At 34.9% G+C, this 25339-nt stretch overlaps 1 protein-coding gene across 4 annotated transcripts in view; it reads right to left on the reverse strand.

Moving 5' to 3' along the window:
* The window catches only part of OMA1 (OMA1 zinc metallopeptidase), a 61309-nt gene that overhangs the window by 31081 nt on the left and 4889 nt on the right, over nucleotides 1-25339 (reverse strand). For 3 of the 4 annotated variants that reach the window (XM_054573832.1, XM_054573841.1, XM_054573823.1), the window contains exons 3-7: nucleotides 23513-23741; nucleotides 18100-18273; nucleotides 17896-18000; nucleotides 14705-14833; nucleotides 10543-10617 (exon numbers count right to left, since the gene is read on the reverse strand). In XM_054573832.1, the coding sequence (XP_054429807.1) occupies nucleotides 10543-10617; nucleotides 14705-14833; nucleotides 17896-18000; nucleotides 18100-18273; nucleotides 23513-23741 (712 nt within the window). Of the gene's footprint in view, nucleotides 1-99; nucleotides 223-10542; nucleotides 10618-14704; nucleotides 14834-17895; nucleotides 18001-18099; nucleotides 18274-23512; nucleotides 23742-25339 lie in introns of those variants that run through there. The other variant, XM_054573849.1, reaches the window with a different exon arrangement.

Genomic DNA, 25339 nt, shown 5'->3' on the forward strand with positions numbered 1-25339 from the left:
ACACTCGGAACAGTGCCCGGCACATATGGAAATGCTGGCTATTATTATGGTCGCTGTTGTCAACGTCATCATCAGTGTCATCGGCAGTACTGTGACCACTGTCATCGTCGTCTGCGAGGGAACCGGTCCAGTGCAGCCTCTCGCTTCCGAAGGTTCGCTTTCCCAACACTGTCAATAGCATCGCTTCTTCAAACTTCTTTTTCTTGGTAGCCCATTTCTTGTCTAAACAACATTTTTTTGGTCAATAATTAAAAATTTCTCTTTTCCAACTGAATGGGATATAAACACAAAATGGTTTCAGCCAAACCATTCTCAGTATTTGCCAATCCCTCTCATTAAAAAAAGACAAAGAGGAAAAGAAAAACTCCTGACTTACCAAAACTATTTAATGTGCCCTAACAAAGAAGAGAAATGAAGACTTTCATTATCTTGTAATTCATTTCATTTTAAAGTGTTTCTCATCCTTTGATTGCCAGCATGCCAGTTCATCAATATGATAAATAAATTTGTAATAAATTTTCATATACATATTTTTCCCTATCCTTAAGCTTTATCATAACACTCAATACTTAGTGCTAAAATCATAGCAACTAGAATTTAAAAACTATGAGACCTGGATTCTAGCCCAGCCTTTTACTACTAACTAGGTATATAGTATTAGACAAGTCACTTCACCTCTTTGGACCCTAATTTCTTTATCTGTAAAGGGAGAAGGTAGATTAGATTATCTCCAATCTCTCTTCATGCTCCAAAAGTCTATAATTCCATAATCTAGTATTTTAGAGAAAGTTTAGAATTTCGAATTTTCTCTTATTTCTGTGATGAAAGTAAATTTTGCTTATTACCTACTTCCCTCACTAGATGGTGCTATCTGCATAGTTATTTAGGTAGGCTCCCTGAGGAAACCTGCTGGCAGTGTCTCTCACCAGAGCCACTTAGAAACTTTCTGGGCTGAACAATTCCTCCCTCCAGAGGTCTCTCCAGGCCTCTACAGAGTATTTAACAAGCCTGCCTCCCCCCATTCTCCTTGTCCATTAAACATCAGTAATCCCCATCTCCCCAATCACTGCCACAATCAAAAACAATCATAGAAAGTGCCCCCCTAAGAGGCTACCCACACCCCCAAATTAGAACCACTAAAAGAAAGTTTTCTTTTTCATAGTTAAAAACCAAACACTCAAAAATAAAAATGAATGACTTAGTTGTTTGTGAAATCAAATAAACAAAAGTCATTTCTGTAAATGACTGTAAAGTGCCAAATTCTCTTTATCATGACAAATAAATATATAAACGTAACAAAATCAAACATTTCACAGGACACCTTTTTGTCAGCTGAGAACTGGACATCTGGTTACTATTCAGTGTTTAGGTCACACCTCGGTCCTACCAGCTTTTACTAACTCTGTATTAGTCACTTTGAATTTATATCATGATAAATATAGAAATAAAAATTAAAACTATAGAAATGTAAGTATACAAAAATAGGCTCACAGTCATTACTTGCGTAGAAGTAGAGAGCACTCTAGGGAAGGAAAGCTGCCTATTTTGAAGACGGCCTCAAAAGTAAACTGATTTTAATGAATTTTCCATATTCTGATTAGCCCTTGGCCGTAAAAGCTCATAAATCTAATGGGACAGCATATGACCAATAGATCCATCTCCCAAGAACAGTTCCCATTAGCCAAGCTCCAAAGTCTGACATAGCATCAGAATGCCGGCTTACTAATTTATGGCAATGACTGTAACTGCCAAAACTACCCAGGGCAGAGGGCGTTTGTGTCCTCAGGTGAGCATGTTCTCTCCTTTCCAGGCATGGTACAAAGAAAGCCAGTCTAATAAGGGCAGAAAGGACTAAGAGAATTATGTTACATGGTTTGAATATTAAATGGCAGTAAGTCAAGGGAGTCTGATGTGTTAATGCTCCCCCGCCCCCGCCAAAAAAAGGATACAAGCCACAAATAAGAATCTAGCCCGGGAAACTCAAATAAGCCTTTAAGGTAAGTACTATCATTATTCCCATTTTTTTCATAATAGAAAACAGACTTGAAGAGATTAAGTGATTTTTCTACAGTCATGTGCAAGAGACAAGAGTTCAGACATAGGTCTGTCTGACTCTGAAGTCCCAGGTCCTAACCCCTATGCAAGATACAGTATAAAATCCTTAAAATTGCTAACAATGCAGTCTTTACCTACTTTTCACTTTTCTCTCTTGACATTTGGTGCTCTTCATTCTACCAACATTGCAGTCATACAGAATATTCAACTCCTGGACTTGGCCATTGTTTTTTTTGCCTTTAAACATGTTGTCTACCATGCCAAAAACACCCCATAACCATTTTCAACAGAATAATTACTTAGCTTTCATATCTTTACTTTAAATATAATTTCTTCTTCAGTCTAATCCCCAGACTAAGTTCCTGATCCCTAGATAAAGTTATATCTCTCTGCTGTATTATTCAATTGGGAGCCTATATATCTCTATCATATTTCAAACTGTAAAATTTATTTATGAAGTGTTTCTGTTTCTTACTCCAATTCTGACCTGCATAAAGGTACTGTGCATCCCTACATCCTGGAAGATGATAGGCACATATTAAATGTATGGTGAATCAACAAATGAAAACATAACAGGCCAGAGTAGAGCTATATACATCAATTTTAAGAGTGGCACCAGGGCCTAAAAAAATCTGTCTTCTGATTATATTCACAAATACTTAAAAGAAATGTGTCCGTCAGAGTTAGAGGTAAGTCATCCCAGAAACTGAGAAATCTGATGCAAATAATTGCCAATGTCCATTTAAGTCTTGCCTTGCTAAAGTGAACATCCTAGGCTTACTAGACCTGATTTCTATTTGTGGCAGGGTGGAGGACAGAACGAAAGGGAATATAAATGGAATCAGTGAAAGCTATAATGAGGTTGGCACAGAAGTCCAGGTGAAAGATGCTAATAGTGGAGATGGAAAGCTACTGGGATATATCTGGTAGATAGAACAATTGAGACTTTGTAGCCAATTGCATGTAAATGATAAAGAAGAGAGACGTACTAAGGACTCTAGGTTTTTAGACCAAAAGTAACTGAATGTAAGGTGGTATATTTATTGGAAAAAGGAAGACTAGCAGAGAAATAGATGTGAAGGGAAATCAAGGATTTAACATTGAATTTATTAAGTTTGAGATACTTGTGAAATACAAAGAGGAAATTACAGGCCGATATTTGAACATAAATGATTAGATTAGTGCTCTTAGAACTTTAATTGTATCAGCTCTATGATATAGGTCTTGTTACTGTTCCTACCCAACAGATGATAAAAATCAGGGTACAAAAAAGGATAAGTAACCTTCCCAAGATCATACAGCTAGTACTCTCTGGCAAAGTAAATTCTCATACTGAGGTAGTCTAGTTCCAGAGCTCACTCATTACCACTACACTGCATTGTTTCTTTAGCAGGCGACTGATACCCTGCTCCATGGGAACTCCTGGAAGATTCAGTATTTGGTTCCCAGGAAAGAAGGGGTGAGGTATAAGGTTCAAACAGCAAAATTAAAGTCTCCGCAATGTATGAGAAAACCCCTCTATCTACCACCTCTCCCAAACACAGACAGCAAGTTTTACAGGATTTTTCTGCAAAGAAACTTGAACAGCCAAAGAAAAAAGGCCTACACATTCCATGCGAAGGTTCCCAGATAAAAGAGCTACCTCAGTGCCCTATAATATTACAGTGAAGGCTACTATACCAACCTGTGGATATAGAGCCTCTAAAAAGTTTCTTAGGGCCTTCTTATAAAATATAGACAATCATGAATCAAAAACTTGAGGATTTACAGTTCCACGCATGAGAGAGTAATTATTCCTGGACTTGTTCTCCCACCATAAATAACTACAAAACTGGACAGGTGTATGAGGCAAACATTTTCAGGTACTGGATAAGAGGTAGGACAAAAATGTAATCCTTGAGAGAAAAACCTAAGGTGATCCCCAGATTTGCCCTTGCTCTCTGCCTAGGAGAGTTTCTTTGACCACAGCAGAGGGATGTAGAATCTCTAAGCAGGGCATGGTGAGACGAGCTGAGCTAAGAAGTTCAGAAACAGGAGTTCAGGGCTGCAGGAGTAGCTGGAGTTCCTGAAGCAAAAATACCAGAAGGGAGTTCGCCCCTGAAATTAGTGTAGGAGTTCCTCGGATTTCATCAAACTTAAAACTGTTTGCTCTTGCCCTGGCCGCTGTGGGTTGGCTGGCTGGGGCACTGTCCTGTACACAGAAGGGTTGGGGGCTCCATTCCTGGTCAGGGCACATGCCTAGGTTGCGGATTTGATCACGGATTGGGGCACATACAGGAGGCAAACAATTGATGTTTCTCTCTCACCTCTCTCTCTCTCTCTCTCAACTTCCTCTCTCTAAAATCAATAAACATATTTTTAAAAATAAAATAAAAACGTAAAACTGTTTTCTCTGCTCTGCAAAAAAATAAAAACCCTGTTAGAAAAAGAAGAGTCACCGATGAGGAAAAACTACTTTCAAATCACATATCCAACAAAAGATTATATTCAGAACACCTAAATAACACTCTAAAGTCAACAGTAAGAAAACAAACAATCCAACTGGAACATGGCAAAAAATCTGAACAGATACTTAACCAAGGAGGAATACAGGTGGCAAAAAAAGCACATAAAATCATTAGATTATAAAAAACTAAATCTTCCATAACAAGGAACAAATAATGTCAAAATCTAATGAGTCAAAAAATTACAAAATAAACATATTACATAGAAATATAAAGATAAAAAATTTAAGGTGATCTTCACTTCTGGGTCTAAGGGAGGGGGCAATAAAGGCTGTCATTTCCCATTATAATACTAAATTACTTTCTATGCTATAAGAAAATATATGGCTAAACACACAAACATATACATATTTTTTTAAAGGAGAGTATTGTTAATAGTATGAAACATTACTACTGAAAGGAGTAAGATAAAGGTATAAAAGTAAACGTGTCACATCATCTTTATCCAGTCATCTACCAAGAACCCTTCGGTTGTTTCCATGTCTTCACCACCATGAATAACGCTGCAATGAACATAGAGGTGCATATGTCTTTACAAATAAATGTTTTAAAAATTTTCAGGTAAATACCCAGAAAAGGGGTTGCTGGGTCAGATGGTAACTCTATTCTTAATTTGTTGAAGAGCTACCATACTATTTTCCATAGTGGCAGTACCAGTTTACATTCCCACCAGCAAGAAATGAAGGTTCCTTTTTCTCCACAACAGATGCAACACATACCTTGTTGATAACAGCCATTCCAACAGGTGTGAAATGGTGTCTCATCGTAGTTTTGATTTCCACTTCCCTAATAGCTAGTGAGGTTGAGCATCTCCTCATATATCTGTTGGCCATTTGAATGTCTTCTTGGGAAGAATGTCTGTTCAGGACATCTGTTCAGGGCCTCTGCCCATTTTTAAAGATAAAGAGGATGTGGTACATATATATACTGGAATACCACTCAGCCTTAAGAAAAGATGAAAGACTGCCATTTTGCAACAACATGGATGGATCTCAGCATATCATGCTAAATGAAATAAATCAGAAGTCAAGAATCATATGATTTCACTCATATGTGAGATATAAAGCTGAAAGCAACAAATGAATGAACAAGAAAACAAAAACTCATTTACACAGACAACAGTATGGTGGCTACCAGAAAGAAGAGGGATAGAGAGTAGAAAAGGGATAGAGAGTAGAAACTATATGGGGATGGAAGATTTGACTTCGAGTGGTGGGCACACGATGTAATAATATACAGATGATGTATCATGGAATTGTACACTCGAAACCTATATAATTTTATTAACCAATGTCGCCCAAATAAATTAAATTTTTAAAAAAGAATTAAAAGTGGGAAAAAGAGGGAAATATGGAATATGACAACATGGAGATAGACAAGTTGATGTTGAGAAATGTAATTACTGTAGGGGGATGAGGCAGAAACCAAACACTAGCATAAACCTTGAAATCATATACACTGGGGTATGAATCATGGCCTTACCATTTGTCACTAGTCAACAAGAAAGTAACTTAACCTATCTGGGCTTCAGTTCCTTTATCTGTAAAATACAGATAATGCTCATAATAGTTAGTTCGTGGAATTAGAATAAAGATCAGATTTGGCAATGTTTACAAAATAATGACATTACTGGCCTATAATAAATATTAAATGGCAGATAATGATGTTATTACCTAAAAAGGTGATATCACAGAATAAATGGTAGTATAAATGTAATATTTGAGGCTTTTATACTGTTTCTCCCTTTTAATAGGAAATAAATACTTGTATTTAGAGATGGCATTTTTATATCCTAAGTACTCCATAACAAAGACATTACCTGTACCACTATGTACTCATGACTTAACATCTGTAGCAATACTGTTTTCTCCTTTGAACCAAGTAATATCACATCTGGCAAAAAGTTCACCTAGTCCACAAAACAATAGTTAGCTTGCTTTAGAAATGAAATCATAGTTATATCTATTCAGATATAGCCCTTTCTAAAAAAATTGCTTGCATATTATAAAGTAATATCAATATTTCTCTATTTACTTCTCTAATTTCATTGTTATTTTTAAAATAAAACAGAAAATTTAACTTACTAAGTTACCCAAAAACACAAAACTGGCATTTGATTATTCATGTAGTAATTACTCAAAGTAGTAATTCCCAAATCTGCCTGGATATCAGAATCACTTGGCAGCTCCTAAACATATTCAGATTCAGAGCTTAATCATCTAACTACTGATTCAGAATTCCCAAGTGTGGACCCTAGAACATACATTTTTAAAAATCTACCCAACAAAAGCATAATAAAGTCTATTTATAAAAGAAGAAATAAAATAGTCAATAAAAATTAAACAATATCCTCAACTTTACTACTAGGCAAGAAAATGCAAATATTTAAAAGCAATGAGATTCCATTTTTGTCCAAATTAACAAAAATTAAAGAGACTTAAAACAGTGCTAATGTAGGTATATAAAAGGGGGGGGCATTCTGATATGTCATTGGAAAGACTTGCTATCAAAATTTTGGAATACTTGAGAGTTATCTTTTAAAAATAAAAATGCCAACAATCCTATTCTATAACTATAAAAGCCCAAGGAGCATAAAAGTATGTATGTAAGGATGCCTATTTTAGGATTTTTATAATAAAAAATTTGAAAACAACCCAAATGTTAATTAATAGGTACATAATTAAATGAATTAGCCATATTATCGAAGATTAGATAGCAATTAAAAAGACTAAGTTAGGAACTTCCTCTTTTAGTGGAGTGAGTAGCTTGTAGCAGAACAATGTGCCTATAAAAAAATTTTAGAAAATCTGGATAAAATCTAAATAATGTATGTTCAAAAGTAATGAAGAGTTACTAAGGTAAGACTAGAAAAGTCAAAATTCCAGAAAGAAGGAAAACTCACTGAGATGAGTCTGATCTTCTGTGTGCCACTCTTCCCCTCAGTGAATCTGTTGATTATTTTTATTACGTATTGGTTTCGGATGTACAGCTTAGTGGTTAGACAATCATATACTCTACATAGTGTTCCCCTTGACATTTTCAGTACCCAAGCTGGCACCATACATAGTTATCACAATATTATCGACTATATTTCCTATGCTTTACTTACTTTCCTGTGACTATTTTATAGCTATCAATTTGTGCTTCTTAGTCCCTTCACCTCTTCCACCCACTCAGTCCCCCAGCCGCTCCCCTCTGGCCACCACCAGTTCTCTCTGATACCTATGTGAGTCTGTTCCAAATTTGTCTGTTCATTTATTTTGTTCCTTAGGGTCCACTCGTAAGTGAAATCATATGGTATTTGTATTTCTCTGACTGGCTAATTTCACTGAGTATAAAACCCCCTAGGTCCATCCATGCTATCACAAGTGGTAAAATTTCATTCTTTTTTATGGCTGAGTAATCTTCCATTGTATATATGTACCACAGCTTTTTTATCCACTCACCTATTGATGGGCACCTGTGTTGCTTCCATACCTTAGCTATTTTAAGTAATATTGCAATGAACATAGGGGTGCATATATTCTTTCAAATCAGTGTTTTATGTTTCTTTGGACAAATCTCCAGAATTAGAATCATTGGGTTTATTAAATTTTAAGCAGTGGATGGCAAGAGGCTCAAAATATGGGCAGATCTCAAATCTGAGCAGAAATAGGTGACAAAGGAGAGCTTCTGGTTGTTTAACAGAGCTAGAGAGCCAAAATATAAGTTAGTCTTGACAAGGCAGCTAAATTTGACAAGTCAAGATTTAAAATACAAGAAAGATGGAGAAAGCTCTTTACTGCCAGTTCACCATGGCATCTACAGATTCTTAAGCTACACAGATCACTTTCTTGACAAAATGTGGCCAAAAAACTGACTCAAGATTTCAACAGTCTCATGGTGCTCTGAGAACAAAAAGTAAAGGTCAAGTACCACTATAGAGGAGCTTAGTATATATAAACACCAAGCCTTCAGTAGGCTCCCTTAGACAGCAATACCCTTATGAATGAACGTGAACTAGGAGTAAATTAAAACTCATGAAAACTCAGTTCAGCCTCTGACTGACCAAAGTGATCCTCTGTATTCTATCTGTCCACCAGACTATAGGGAGAATTTCCTATGTTAGGAGAAATTATCATTCAGAGCCAATTGCACTGTTTATAAGAAATGTCCAACATTTAATCTAGAATAAGCATGAGTACTAAGAAATAAGACCAAAGACCAAAAAAAAAAAAAATAAAAGTAGAGAGACAATGAAAACAGACTCAGGGATAATAAAAATATTGCAGTTAGCAATCATGAATGTTTCTTAAAAATTGTGATTAACATATTCAAGAAAATTAGGACAAAACGGAAAATTTCACCAGAAGACTGAAATTTGTAAAAGAGAATCAAATGGAAATTCTAGAATGGAAAAATATAATAACTGGAATTTAAAATTCAAAGATAAGTTTAATGGCAGATTGGACACAGTTGAAATGAGATCAGTGAACAAGACAGTACTGGAAACACATGTGCTGAAAAATGAAGAGACAAGGATAGAAAATACCAAAACAAACAAATAAAAAAAAACCCACAAGAGATATACAAAAGTCTAACATGTAAGTAATCTCCATGCCATAGAAGGGAAAAAATGTTGTAAAAGCAATGTGTTAAAAAAACAGCTAAGCATTTCCCAACTAATTGCTATACATCTGACACTAATACAAAATAATATTGAATATAAACTGTAATTGAAAAATAAAACTTTAAATAAAGATTTCTTTTCTCTTATTGATCAGAGAGAAGGAAAGGGAGGGAGATAGAGAGGGAAAGAAACATCACGTTGGCTCAAAAGTAAATAAAAGGCCAATAAAATAGACTAGAGAGACCAGAAACAAACTTCCATAGAGCCTCCAAAATTAATGATAGAGACACTGAGTAAAATGGAAAAAAAATGATTTCAATAAACGGTGCTGAGTCATTAGATATCCATATGGAAAAAAAATTACTTTGACCTATTTCTCATATTATATAAAAATTAACAAAACAATAAAGCTTCTTGGAAATAAAACAGAAACAATTTACTGAGATAGGCAAAGATTGTTTAACCAGAACACACTAACCTAGAGGGAAAATTTCATAAATTGAAGTACATTAACTTTAGGACAGTCATGATATAGCCAATCTGTGGGCCATTATTTGGGAACCTCTTTATCTATGCAATCTGATAATTGACTCAATTCTACTTATGTAACATTCAAAAAACTGCTTTTGCTTTTGTGAATGAGCAATATCTTGATTTATGAAATTAAATCCATAAAACTCATAATGAGAAGTTCAAATAATAGTGATTTTCTAATAGGACTTTTTAATAACTACTGAAAATTCAACAAAGAATCAAATACAATTTTAACCTAATATGTGAAATGACATTGTTTTCACTCATTTTTTAAAAATCCAATTTTACTTCTAATGTTAAATCCTACAACTAATAACCCCTAATTTTCACAGGTGACTAAAAATAGCAACCAGGAATAAAGTGCCATGTTAAGTAGACATGAGCAAAGCAACTTAAAATCAGGGTGAACACCTAGAGTGCTCTCTGTGGCTAGCAAAAATAAGCCATTTGGTATAACAAAAATAACCTGAAAGATTCAGAGTTATTAATAAGCCTGCTCTTCTACCCTTTATTTTAATGGTAAAAATTCAGTTTGCTCATCCAGGATCTTATCTACAATATGATAAACCTTTCTCTCAGTCTGGAAAAATAGCTACACATCATTGTATTTACTCAAAAAGCCTCCTTAGATCCACAAAACAAGTTAGAGGAGTAAAATAGAGAGAGCAGTAGCTTCCAGAGGGCACAGATTTAAAATGATATTAATGAAAACTTGTATACAATCTAACTCTCATTCTCTGTCCATGCCAAACTTCATTAAGACAATTCACATTTATCTTTTTAAAGATACATTTATCTATTTAAAGGACATCGTGTATTCTCAGCTACTGAACATTTTACCTTTGCAGCAAGCTGTAGTCCAATTTTGTCAGCCTCGGCCTCCAATGTTCTACTGTATGGTCTACTAAACAAATACTAAAAAGAAATAGAAAAAAAAAGTTCCATTAAGGTTTTTTCACAACAAAATGAGGTTTCTAAAATTAACTTCATGGAGTATCTAAAGTTTTTAAAATCTCCATTATTAACATTTAAAGAACATGGTATAAGAGATATAGTACGGTCTTTACTTCCTCCACCAGAGATTAATATTTTTTAAACACAGAATTTAAAAAATCATGCCTACAAACTTCTGAAGAGTCTATTGTATCATATAGAGTACTTCCACTTTTCTATTTATAATCTCTATCTACTATGTAGAAGATTCCCTAAGAAAGCTTATTGATGCAGTCTTTAATTATGGCCAAGGAACATTTGATCTTCAGTTTTAAAAGGAAACTGAAAAAATATAGCTATATAATAGCCAGTGACACTACTAGAGAATTTATTTCAGTTGAAAGATTAACCATAGAGCAGAATGTTCATTCTTTGATAAACTATTTTTAATTTCCTTTTTTCCTAAGTATTGATTGGTTAGGAAAATGAAATTTACTTCCAACCTAAATTTTAAAGTGCAAATAGATATGGTAACTTTAATTTTTCTAATTACGTGTATTTATGTGACTGCTTTCCCGTTAAATTCTAATTTTCGGTAAGTACTAAAACTTTGTAGGAGTTGGATCAATAGGCAGGACTTTTGAGAAAAAGAGCTATTCATTGGGGAAGCAATTTTTCAAAGGTACATGTCAGTGATAGCTAGAAATAATATAATCAATCTGATCCACAGCACATGACCATTAAATATAACTTTCTTCCTCCTCCATAATGTCTGTTTTAGGTTGTTAAACTATATTATATAGTGTCTTCACTCTCCATGACTCATCTAAAGATGTCCCATCAAATCTACTGATGATATAACTAATTAAACACATTGGCTTTCAAAGAAGACTTAACGTTCATTCAAGTCCAAATGCTGACACATTCTAACTGTTCATGCTGGGCTAATCATTGTGTTGGCCAAAAAATTCATTTAGTTTTTTCCATAAAATAGAAGACAAATTTTTTATTTTCACCAATAACCTTATCAATTTGGATATTTTTGAGTATGTCAGCTATCTCCTACGTTAATAATGTTGGCTGGTCCTGGCTGGTGTGGCTCAGTGCATTTAGTGCCATCCTAGGAAAAACAGAGTCGCTGGTTCGATTCCCAGTCAGAGCACATGCCTGGGTTGCGGGCCAATTCCCCAGTAGGCGGTATGCAAGAGGCAACCACACATTGATATTTCTTGACCTCTCTTTCTCCCTTCCCTTCTAAAAATAGATAAATAAAATCTTTTTAAAAAATAATGTTGATTATTCTCAATTAATGTCTCTATTCAATCACAATCAACTTCAACTGGTCTACCCAACCACTGAGCATCATCCAGGGAGAAAACTCCAGCAAGAAATTCCGCAAATCACCTTTGACACATTCAATCAGCCACTGTACCTTCTCCATACACTGCACAAATCTTTGTTTGCATTTCAGCTGCATTTTTATCTTTCTTGAAATAATAAAGCATAACATGCCAAAAATGTTGTGTATTTTCTTCCAACTTCAATATTAAAATGGCTACACAAAAATTCACCAATTTTGATAAATTTTTTTTTAATTCACACTGATATGACAACTGTCACAATAAAATCTAACAAAACTGTTTCAAATGAAGTTAAAGACAACTAAGCACTATTAAAGCTATCTTATGGAAGAAACCAAACGAACTATTTGGCCAACCCAATATTTACAACATCTAAGCCCAGTGGCACCACATATTGCAGAGAGGATAAAATGAACAAACATTAATAATAGCTCCTATTTATTGAGTCCTTACTTTGTGCCAGGTTCTATGTTAAATGACTTAAATGAGTGGTTCTCAAAGGGATGTGACTATGTCTCCTGGAGACCTCTGGAAGCAGTATTTGGAAACTGTTTTGATTGTCTGGTGGAACACGCTGCAGGTGGTGGGAAGGGAGAATGCTGTTTAGAGGCAGCTAGATGGTTAGAGGCTACTATACATCCTGCAATGCACTGGCCAGCTCTCCATAAAGAATTATCCAATCCAAAATATCAATAGTGCTCACAGTGAGAAATCCTGCTTTAAATTTATCATTCATTTCACAACAATGCTTTGAGTTAGCCAATATTATTATCTCGATTTACAATGAAGAAACTGAGATCTACGTAAGTGAAGTAACCTGCCCAGGCTCTACAGAGTTTAAGTCTAAGGAGTCTAAATTCAAACATAGGTCCATCTGATCAGAGCCTGTACTCTTAACACCTGCACATAATTAATCTATTATATAGTTTATCCTACTGCCTAACATAGGGTAAGTTCTCCATAAATGTTAGCTACTATAATTATTTATTATTAATAGCTCTCAAAATCCTGCTTCGTAGTGCTCAATAAGGCCTGCTACATTATACCCAAGTCTTTAAGATTACAAAAATAGGGCCCCCCAATGGTTAAGTGAGGGCCCTTTCTTCTTTTCTTCCTTTCTCTGGCAGGTATTAGCACTTGCCCTTCCTTAATGACTTCATATACACATTTCCCTCTGCCCTCTAATCACAAAAAGCAAAGCTTTATCTATAGGCTCCGGCACAAATAACACTCCTTTTTTATTACAAAATCTTTTATTACAAAATCCTAAGCATGTAATTCTGTACCATAACACTATCGCACTCAAGCACACCTTATAACATTTTAAGTGAAATGTTCACATTAAAACTATAATTATTACACCCATATTATTACCCTACCAACCACACTCAAGCAGGCCTTACTTCTGCCAGACCCTGTAGTTTATAGATAAAGAAACTAAGATAGAGACAGATTAAAACAATTGCCCAAATTCACCAATATTTGGGGGGAATACTTGATTAAGGGAAAAAGTTCAAACAGAAGTAATACCTACTTTATTTTCAGTTTAATTATTAAATTAAAGATTTATACTGAAGTAGCAGGATTCACCAAGTATTTCAAGAGACAAACAGCTAAAATTTATCTTTCTCATGACCAAATCTTCTGATTCCATTACAGGAAAAGCTATCTATCGATAGAGAAAAAACTACATTAACTCCTTTGACTTCCCAGCACATCATAACAGAAATAAAATTCAAAATATGAGATCCTATAACCCAAGCAATAACCATTTCTTCTTTTTCCTTTTAAGAACATTTATTTAAATATAAATGAAGCCAAATGATATGGTAACAATGAAAAAAAGACTTAGTTATCCAATTTCGAAAGCAATTTGTCTCAAAGAATTTTACACATTAGATTTAAATAGCACCCAGATGCCACTCTGATGGGTGCTCCACAAATCATTAAATAAACAAATAACAGATTGCTCCTAAATAACTAAATCTCCCAGGACAAGACAAAATATTTGAAAAAATGTGTAAAATAAAATAATTAATCATATCTAACAAAGCAATTATCAATACTGCAGAACCTACTTTCAGTTGTGCAGTGTTTTGGACAAAATGAGAGAATACATTTTATGAGATGATTATCATTACACATATGTACAAAGAACAAAAGTTAACAAACACCTAATAATACTGTCCTTTCAATATTTTCTAGGCACTGTTAGTTTAACTAGCAGTGAGGAGGTGAGGATGGTAAAGCAGTTCAGCCAACCTTGTGCCCATAAAAGCTTACAGGTTTTAAGAGTTCCCCATCAAAATGCAAATATTTGGGGGACTGGAGAGTCACCCACTAAGTACACCTCAGTCAATATAAGAAACAAAAGTGGGAAGTTAGAAGGTAAAGTGACAGAAGGAAAGGAAGGGTTCGTGACTGGGTTGTCTCTGTAAGAATCATAACTGTGCCTAAAAAAAATTATGTTGCCCCAAAGTTGCTAGGCCCTTCTAACCCATCTATCTCCACCATTTGAGAGATGAGGTACAATATCTTCTGCTCATTATTAACAACATCCCCTAAAAAGGAGAAAACAAAAAATACAAAATTTTTACCCACGCATCATGACAACATGTGAAAATATCTCTGGCATTTGTTGCTTTACAGTAATATTAATTATCCTCACCACTGGCCATTACAAATTCAGCTTATTGTCTCACACTTACCTCCTGCAATTTCGACTGTAACCACTGACCCAAAATTGCCAAGCTATCTCGAGGACAAATGGCCCAAATCATTGTGAGAAAAATCAGACTCAGGAAATCCAACAAATGAACCACACTGGCCTTTTCTGCCTGAGAATAATCAAAATAATGAATATTACATTTAATAAATTCAAACAGTAATGCTTACATTTTCTAATTCATCATGTGCAATCACATTAAATAATTACTTGTGTTTAAATGACCTTCACAAACTAAGATTATAAGGTTTTTTTCTTCTACATGTTTTATCTTTTCCTAATCTGTTTGTCTCATCATTTGCTTACATACTTAACATATTCACTCATCATTCAATTAACATTTACTGAGCCACTTACCATCACTCAGATACAATGTCAGGTTCATTAATCTCCAGTTTCTTATATTAATAAACATAGTAATCTTGTGAAATAGGTACAATTATCTCTATTTTACAGATAAAGAAACTAAGTTGGAGACAGGTTAAAACAGTTGCCCAAATTCACATTAGTAAAAGGACAAGGAATCAAACCCAGGAAGTTTTAGTTTCTCATACAGTTGTTAATTCTTTTTAAAAATCAAATAAATGTGTTTGTTTTACTTTTAGACAGAGACTAAACACTACCTAACATATGAAGCAGTTAAAACAAGGAACAATCCAGAAAAAAATTAGTTTATTTTAAATAAAAATCTTTTGGCCATCGTGATCTAATATATGAAGTATAATTCATTTTCTATGGGTTTGCACTTTTATAAGTCTAGTATTTCTCACCAGGAAATTGGGTCCTATGGATTTTTGTATTTACTTATAGCAATAATCAAAAATGGTTTTACTTAAAAGAGTTGTTTTTAGTCATAAGATCTATATATAAGTTTAACTCACAGAATTGTTCATTGTTCACCATTAAAGTCGATTGTAGATGTCAGTGTAATGCTAATACTAATAGTAGAGGAATCATTACTTCAGTGAATGAAACATGGCTGATAACTAAAAATAACCAATTAGAATACTTCTCTTTACAATATAATCTGCTCTCATAAAGCATTCTTTGCTTCATTATAAGAACTATGGGTCTGAAAAACAATTAAGGAATTATTTTAGCATGAAAGAGTAAAATTGCAAATGATGAAGTCATTATAGTAGAGAAAAATCCTTGTTATTAATTACTAAAGAATTGCTATTATACAGCAAAATCTCTGTGTATTTGTGGAATAAAGAAAACAAAATAAAAGGCTCCATCAAATCAAAATGGAGACTCCTAAAACCAAAACACAGTGTTCATAATGTCTAAGGCCTCTGCCAAAGAAATATTAATAACTTTTCTATTTTTAAGGCTACTGTTCGCTTTTTATGTCTCATTTAATTATTGTTCTTGCACTGCTAGAGATGATAACAATACGCTGAATGCAGCATTAAAATGAGATGCCAGAAAAACAAATGTATTAAATATCAACACCTTTTAAATGCTAAAAATGGCCAAAATTGATTGATTTTTGCAGTTCTAAAGCCACTTCTTGAAAGATAAAATCTGTTTTAACTGCTCAGATTTATTCTTGTATATTTGTTTAAATAAAATATTTTAAAATTTTTCCTATAACTCAGTAGAAATAAAGATTTTTACTATTTAAGCTTCAGAAAAGCTTAACTTTGGCCCACCTCATCTTAATATTAATGAGATGGTATTAATACTCTAAGGAATAGATAGAATTTGAGACATCTTTTAGAGGAATTAATAACATTTTAATTTTCATTTAAAGTTAATATTACTTACATTTCCTATGTAGCACTTCACAATCCTTTCACTATTTACCTTCATATTTTCAATTAAAGAAAATATACCTGTCTCTAATTATGTGGACAAAAGAGCTATACATATATTTTAAATTTTTTATTACAGTATAGTTGGCATACAATATTATATTAGTTTCAATTGTACAACAGTGATTCAACATTTGTATACTTTATGATGTGATCACCGTACTAAGTCTAGTATAACCACCTGTCACCATGCAAAGTTATTACGGTACTATTGAATATATTCTCTCTGCTCTACACCAATAAATGAATGGATAATAAAAGAGCCATACATATTTTTTTTTTATCCTCCCAAGGACTTGCTTACTGATTTTAGCAAGCAAAGGGAAGGGAGGCAGAGGGTGAGAACGAGAGAAACATCTATCGGTTGCCTCTTGTATGCTCCCAGGCCAGTAACCAAACCCACCACCTAGGCTTGTGCACTGACCAGGAATCGAACCCAGGACCCTCTGGTTTATGGCACGATGCTCCAACCAACTGAGATACACCAGCCAGGGCACCATGCACATTTTTTAATGAATAAAAACAAACTATGAGTAAACAAATACATTATATTTATGGGCTCATACCAAGTTAGACAGATGTGCACTCACAGAAGTATAAATCAATCTGAATTCTGTGATTTTTAAGAAAGTGCTGCCAACAACCAGGTAACTGTGGTAAAAGGAAGCAATGCTGGACTTGCAAAAAGAAAAGGCAGGTTAAAATCCCAATTCCACCACTTAGTCACGTTGGTCATGGTACTTAGAGCCTTTTTAAACACTGGTTTCCTCATATACAATATAGGGATATTAAATACATACCCCGTGAGGATGGTATTAAAATTATGAATGAGTAGGTACATATTAAAAAGCTCAATAAACTGTAAAATGGCAAGGTATCATTATTCTCACTCAGCATTAATTATATATGGCATATCATTCTAGACATTTTCAAAGATGCTCCAAGCCATCCTCAGAGAATGAATAAAAAAGCAAGAAAACTGATTTACCCACTTAAATAGTAATATCACTTTCTTACAATTAATTTTCTGACTAGATTACAAGTATGTTAACAATCATAAAAAATTTTAAATCTAATTTGAAATAATTGAAGGTTGAGAATAATCACTTCCTAGCAAAAGAGACAGGTGATAAAAATGGTATTTAAAAGAAACACTAATTATTCATTATCAAATACTAAAGACCATAAAAACTCCCAAAATTAGCCAATCACATTTTTTCCAGGTAACAGAAGAAGACAATTTACTGAAAACTAAAATTCATACCCAAAAAAGAACACTGAAAAGATTCAGCTCTTAAAAAATCTAAGTTGCTAACTGCAACATTTCAACAACTAAATGTCCATATTAGGTACTTACAGCATGCTCAAGTACTGCATGTGCTATTTCATGGCCCAGAATGAAGGAAAGCTCATGAATATCTGACACACTAATAAGCCCAGTGAAGGCAAACACGTGTCCATTCTGTACCATAAAGGAAATAATATAAGCAATTAGAACACAATAAAAAACAAGAAAGTTAAACTTAACAATTAAAAATTAGGTTTGAGAACATTTACTTACTGGAAGCACAAAGGCATTTATATCTGGGGAATCAACCACATGAATAATCCAATTGACTTCAGAAATCCCTGGAATATCTTTATTGCATTCAATTAAATGATAAAACACTTCTTTAACAGTCAGGTACTGGGCATCATCCTCAGTTAGCATATCATTTTTGAATTCTTCCATCCACTGAAAGATTAAAAAGAAAATCGGTCTTAATTTTATTTACTTATTCATTTATTTTTATCCTCACCTGAGGACATGCTTATTGATTTTAGAGAGAGTGGAAGGAAAAGGGAGAAACAAGGAGAGAAGCATTGATGTGAGAGAGAAACATTGGTCAATTGCGTCTCCTACGCACCCTGCCCAGGCACTGAACCCACAACCTAGGTATATGCCCTAACTAGGAATTGAACCCGCAACTTTTTGGTTTATTGGGCAATGCTCCAACCAAGTGAGCCACACTGGCCAGGGCTAGCCTTCATATTAAAATAGTTCCAGCTCTATAAAATGTTTATATTATTTCATGAGAGTTACACGGTTACTTATTGTTGAACATTCTAATTTTCAGTTATGTAAAAATTTGCATATAGTAAACACTCAAATTTCTCAAATTTGCATTATTCATGCAAAGGCAATATGGTTTTGCACAAGTTAAATAAACTGTAATAACTAAGATTTTTTCATATAAATTAGTTCAAATAAAAATTCATTTTTTTCTATTAGCATATAAATAAATAAAATGTTTATATTATTTCTATTTTTCTAAGTATTTTAGAAAAACAAAGCATTGCCTAGAGAGCATAAAGATTTCATATAAGAAAGTGAAATACAAAAGAAAATTACTTTCATAATCCACTGAATAGAAAAACACCCTACGCTTAATAAGAAAGTTAAACTTCTACAAGAAAATACATTTTATTAATTTTAAGTGTTTTATTCACACAGAGTGAAAGGAAATTACTGAAATTTCAGAACCATGGTGCATATTATTTTCTCTATATTATGCTGATGAAGATTAACCACCACATAAAGAAAACTTTTCTGAAAAAATATTCATGAAAGATCTTTTCAAGTGTACTGAAAACAACGATGTTCTGAAAATATTACTTTAATTTCCATTAAATATATAATTTCTTTGGCACATAAACCAACAAGTTTGTAAGTGTTTTCCTAGAGATGATTAAAAATAGGGGATTTTGTAGACTATGAATTTGTAAGTCTTTATACCAATTAGAGTTTTTAAAAAGCCTAAGTCAACACTGTAAACTGTCTGAAAAAAAAGAAAAAAAATTATATTAACCCTCCTGATATAAATAAAACAAGGAAGATTATATGTAAGTAGTCCTCCCTTATCTGTGAACGATATATACCAAGACCTTCTGTGGATGCCTTAAACAGCAGATAGTACTGAACCCTACACATACTATGTTTTTTTCCTATAAATACATACTTGTAATAAAGTTGAATCTATAAATTAGGCATAAGAGATTAATAACAACAACTAATAATAAAAGAAAACAAGTATAACAAATAGTGTAATTGCAATAAGTTATGTGAATGCAGTCTCTCTCAAAATAGCATATTGTGCTTCTTCCTAATATTCTCCTCCTTATAATGATGTGAGATGATACAATACCTACGTGAAGAGATGAAATACTCAGAATGGCATGTACCATATTTTGCCATGTATAATGTGCACTTTTTTGTCCAAATTTTTGAGGGAAAAATAAGGATGTACATTATACATGGGTAGTACCTGAAACACTGTGTATATGTTCTTGTGTTTTATGATTAGTTGTTACATAAAATTTCTTATACCATAATATGTTCAACAATAAATGCTAAAATTCCTTTATAATACAAAAAACTTAGATACAAAAAAGTATCTAAATAATAGAAAGTTTTTAATTAAAAAATTAAAACAAAAGTTTTTTTTCCTGAAAGATTAGGCCAAAAACATAGGTGTGCATTATACACACGAGCGCAGTATACACAGCAGAATATAGTAATTTAAAACTTATGAATTGGTTTTTTTCTGGAATTTTCCATTTAATATTTTTGGACTACAGTGGACCATGGGTAACAAACCATGGAAAGTGAAACCACAAATAAGGGGGAACTAGTAGTGTTAATTACAGTACTTTATAGTAGCAGTATAAGAACATGTGTTAGAATGTTCATATCAAGCAGGTATTACATTCGTAGTTTAAAAAATAATAAGAGAATATATGTACGTACCTAATTTTTTATAGTTCCTTAGTGATGTGAATGGTTGAAGTTGGCCTGTCTCAGTCTTTCCAGAACACTTTCCTCAAACTTGCCTCTGACTAGACTACATTCTAAGAAACATCTCAAATTCCTTTATAAATTCTACCAGAAAGGATGTCCTAGAAGACATTCTAGTGAAAAAAAAATTATTTTTTTCGTGGTAACTCTCCATTGACAAACTCAGAAACTCAATTGGAACAAAAGATACAAAGATCTAACCCTGGCAAAGCTATCAAGTAAGGCTATGGGACTTCAGAAAACATTGATTGAGCACATACTATGAATGTGCTATTCACTGAAGATAGAAAGATGATCTGGGACTTCCGGTCAAGATGGCGACATAGAAGACATGGCTTGCTTCTTCTCACATCCACAACAAAATTTCTCAGAACTGACAGAAATTGAGTTGAATAGAAGTCTGACAACTACAGAATTAAAGAAATCACATCCATCCATACTGTTAGGAGAAGCGCAGATGTTGAACTGGCAGGTCCCATATTCAAGTGTGATGGATAAAAACTAGGGACGGATATCTCAGGAGAAGATGTCCCAGCCCCATATCAGGCCCACCAGGCAAGGGTTCCAGTGCCAGGACAATACCTTCCCACAATTTCTGGCTGTAAAAACCAGTGGAGGTTGAATTGGTGGAAGAAACTTTTGGAGCTCCAGGCAGTTCCTCTTAAAGAACCCACACACAGACTTGCCTACTCAGACTCACTCCTTCTGGGCTCCTACACCAGGTTGGCAGCTTGAGGGGCACCAGTGATGAGCAGGGGGAGGCTAAGGTGTCTGGCATCTATGCAAGTGAGACCATTGTCCCCTTTCTGGGCCCTCCTGCTCACAGAGCTGGGAGACTGCTGCACTAAGATTCCATCAGCTTGGCTAACACTGTTTGCCACCCGCTTCTCTCTCCCCGTGCCTCGGAAATCCCCAGACTCTGCCCCACCCAAGCTGCTTTTCCACAGGAATGGCTGGTCTTGGCTCCTGCTTCACAACTTCCTAAATCCTATCAAACAAGCAACAGCTGGCCTCAGTGAGCTCCATGCCTGGAACTAGCAGCCTAGATTCACAACTTGGGAAATCTCCAAGTACAGCACAAGTAGCAGCCACCTCAAATTGTTTTATAGCTCAGGCAGGGGGGCCCCAGGCAAAACACAGGTGGGGCTGACATTGACCTGCACCACCCAGGAAACCCCTTGGCCAGTACACCCAGTGGACAGCTGTAGACCACATAGGAGTGCCGCCACCCTGCCCCTGCACAGCTGATCCTCCACAGAGGGAAGAGGTTGGTGGTCAGTGGTCACAGCCAATCCTTGCAGTTGACTGGCCTGGGTGAATCCCTCCCATTGATCTGCCAACAGCAACCAAGGATCACCTACAAGAGGAAGGTGTACTCAGCCCACATGAAAGGCGCACCTCAAGTACTCAGCTTGAGTGAAAGGGGAGGCTGTGCCACCGGACCCTACAGAACACCTACTACATTAGGCCACACTACCAAGACACAGAGTTATAGCAGCTCTACCTAATACACAGAAACAAACACAGGGAGGCTGCCCAAATGAGCAGACAAAGAAACATGCCCCAAATGAAAGAACAGGTCAAAACTCCAGAAAAAGAACTAAACAAAATAGAGAAAAGCAATCTATCAGATGCAGAGTTCAAAACACTGGTTATGAGGATGCTCCAGGAACTTAGTGAGGACATCCACAGCATAAAAAAGATCCAGTCAGAAACGAAAGATACACTAGTTGAAATAAAGAACAATTTACAGGGAAACAACGGTAGAGTGGATGAGGCCAAGAATCAAATTAATGATTTGGTACATAAGGGAACAAAAAACAACCCATTAAAAGAAAAGAAAATCTTAAAAAAACGAGGATAGTGTAAACAGCCTGTGGGACAACTTTAAGCAATCCAACATTCATTTCATAGGGGTGCCAGAAGGAGAAAAGAAAGAGCAAGAAAATGGAAATCTATTTGAAAAAATAATGAAAAAAAAACTTCCCTAATTTGGTGAAGGAAATAGACATGCCAGTCCAGGTAGCACAGAGTCCCAAACAAGATGGATGCAAAGAGGCCCACTCCAAGACACATCAAAATTAAAATGCCAAAGGTTAAATATAAAGAGGTGGCGGGGGTGGGGAGGGTTATGGATAAAAGGGTGAGAGGTGAGGGGATTAAGTACAAATAGATAGTTACAGAATAGCCAAGGGAACATAAAGTACAGTACAGTAAAGGGAGTAGCCAAAGAACTTACACACATGACTGGTGGACATGGACAAGGGTGAAGGGAATTGCCTGAGGGAGTGGGGGCAGTGCTGAGTGCAAGGGGGCAAAGGGGTAAAAATCAGGACAACTGTACTAGTATAATCAGTAAAATATAATTTAAAAAAAGATAATCTGTCCTCAACAAGCTCACTAGTGGTACCAAATGATTAACTACCTGAGTTATATTGTCTAAGGAGTTAAGGCTTCTAAGTTCCAACTTTATTGGGCATTCAAAAAATACAATAAATTGCCAAAATTGATGTTACCCCCCCCCCCAAAACACCCACTTATTCCACTTTAATTTCAAGGTACAAAAATTCAGACTATAGACCTGAATACATACTAGTTTGTACACTGTACTCAATATAAAATCATAAACAAAACAGACAAGGGTCTCTGCCCCCATGGAACTCAATCAAACAAGGGAGAGAGAGCGGCAAATAAATATGTTATCCATGTGATGAGTGATTTAAAGGAAAGGTATAGTATGTAAAGAGAAAATAAAGTAGGACAAATAACTCCACTATATAACCAAGCACTGGGCATAACTGCAAAGGAGCTGATTCATAATTCAGTTGACATGAAGGAAACCTACCCTGAGCCCAAAGAAGCTACCCTGCCAAACCCAGTTTGGATAATCAAGGGATTTCCTGAAAAAGTGGCATGTAAGCTGACATATGATAAAAAGGAGTTGGCTGGGTGAACGGGAGGAAAGAAATATAGTCAGTAGGAATACTAAGTATGAAAGGTCTGAGCCTTTTGGGGGGAAAATGCTAATTTCCTATCAAAGACTAAAATAAAAAAGTAGTATATCTTTCATATTTAAGAAACTTTCCTGCTTTAGGTATTATATTAAGCAACCTAATTAAAAACAGTTCTTACTACTTACTGCTTGATATTCCAGTTCTGATAAAAGACTGAAATGTTCTTTCCCCAATAGCAGTAGCTTGGTCCTTCCTGTGATTGGACTCACTTCCAGGTGAGTAAAATAAAACATTATGAAGAGTAATCCAAAACTACTCAAACCCAGGAATAACTTCCATTTATTCTTCCTTACACTTTCTTTAAACAGTTCCTTCTTGTTAGGAGGAAGTGCGCGCCACCATTTCCTTATGCCCCTAGAGCAAAAAGAAAAATTCAAAGTTCTGATAATAGTATCAGCTCATATCACCAAAACTAAATGCTTATGTTAGAATTTTATGTCATCAAATACTTGAATTTATATTTGTCTCTATAGATGGCTTTTTCAAAATTTTGTAAAATTCTTAGTGAAATGATGAAAAATCAACTACATGGAGCTATAGTTAAAAAGTCTAAAGTTCATTTTAATATTCTTGTTACTTTAAAGGTAAACATTAAATGAGGAGCTATTTCACAGCTAACACTGGTTAACATTTACTGACTGTTTACCCCATGAAAAGTACCCTTCTAATCGTTACACGTCATCTCATTTAATCTTCATAATAACCCTGTTACAGAAGAGAAAATGGAGACATAGGGAAGTTCAGTAATTTGTCCAAGACCATAGAGGTAATAAGAGGAAAACCAAGCACCCTGGCTGGTTGGTTCAGTTGGTTGGAGGGTGGTCCTGCAAACCAAAAGCTTGATGGTTCAATTCTCAGTCAGGGCACATACCTAGTTTGCGGGTCCGGTCCCCAGTCAGGGAGTGTGTGAGAGGAAACCGATTGATGTTTTTCTCTCTCTCTCTCCCTCACTTTCCCTCTCTCTAAAATCAATAAACATGTCCTCAGATGAGGAATAAATAATAGGAAAACCAAGCAATGAAGGCAATGTAATTCCAGAGTCTAAGCACTTTACCACTTAAGCGGGAATAAATTGCCCAAATAAACATCTGAGGGGTTATGATACAATAAATCTATCCTTTAACCTCCATTCTCCCCACTATCCATCAGACTTCAGCATAATCTGCCAGTGCTTCAGCAAGATACAAGGGAAACTACCTCAGCATTCATTTTAGAAATAAATTTTGTTCAGTAGCAGAAACTCCATCCCCTCTACAACATGACCAAAGAGAGGTAATAAGGAGAGCATCAGCAAAGAAAATAGGAAAATGAGAGACTTTATAGATCACATTTGGGGAGTTCCGACTGCTACTAGGCAACAGTACTCTCTGCTGCTAATCAGAGTCCAGAGACATTTTGACAATAAGCAGTGTTTTTAAGACTGGGGCAAAAAATTTCCCTTGTGGGTTCATCTGTAAAATCACAATAAAAAATTTAAAATACATACATCATTCTCCTAACAAAATTTGTTATAAAATAACCTTCTTTATCTTAATTTTCTTGTCACACCTAAAATGCCTCCAAAGATTAAACCAACCTATGAACTATTTTCCTATTTAAAACTTCATACGACTTATTATTAAACTTATGAAAACATCCTCTAAAAGAATGTTTTAGGTGACTCACAATAACAAAAAATTAAAAATTAGTAATTTAAAAGGATGAAAAAAGAGCTACTGGGTTTTTGAGTTTTTCTTTGTTCAATCCTCCCACCCAGGCCCCACCCCCAAGCCTGCTCTCTCTCAGTCTGTCACTATTTTGCTTGTTAGTTCATTTTGTTCATTAGACTTCACATGAGTGAAATCATACGGTACTTGAATCTCTGACTGGCTTATTTCACTTAGCATAATGCTCTCCAGGTCCATCCATGCTGGCACAAAGGGTAAGATTTCCTTCCTTTTTATGGCCAAGTA

Source organism: Pteronotus mesoamericanus, unplaced genomic scaffold (genome assembly GCF_021234165.1).
Source record: "Pteronotus mesoamericanus isolate MK-2021 breed Mesoamerican mustached bat unplaced genomic scaffold, CSHL_Meso_final contig_105, whole genome shotgun sequence".
In the NCBI taxonomy this organism is placed as follows: Eukaryota; Metazoa; Chordata; class Mammalia; order Chiroptera; family Mormoopidae; genus Pteronotus; species Pteronotus mesoamericanus.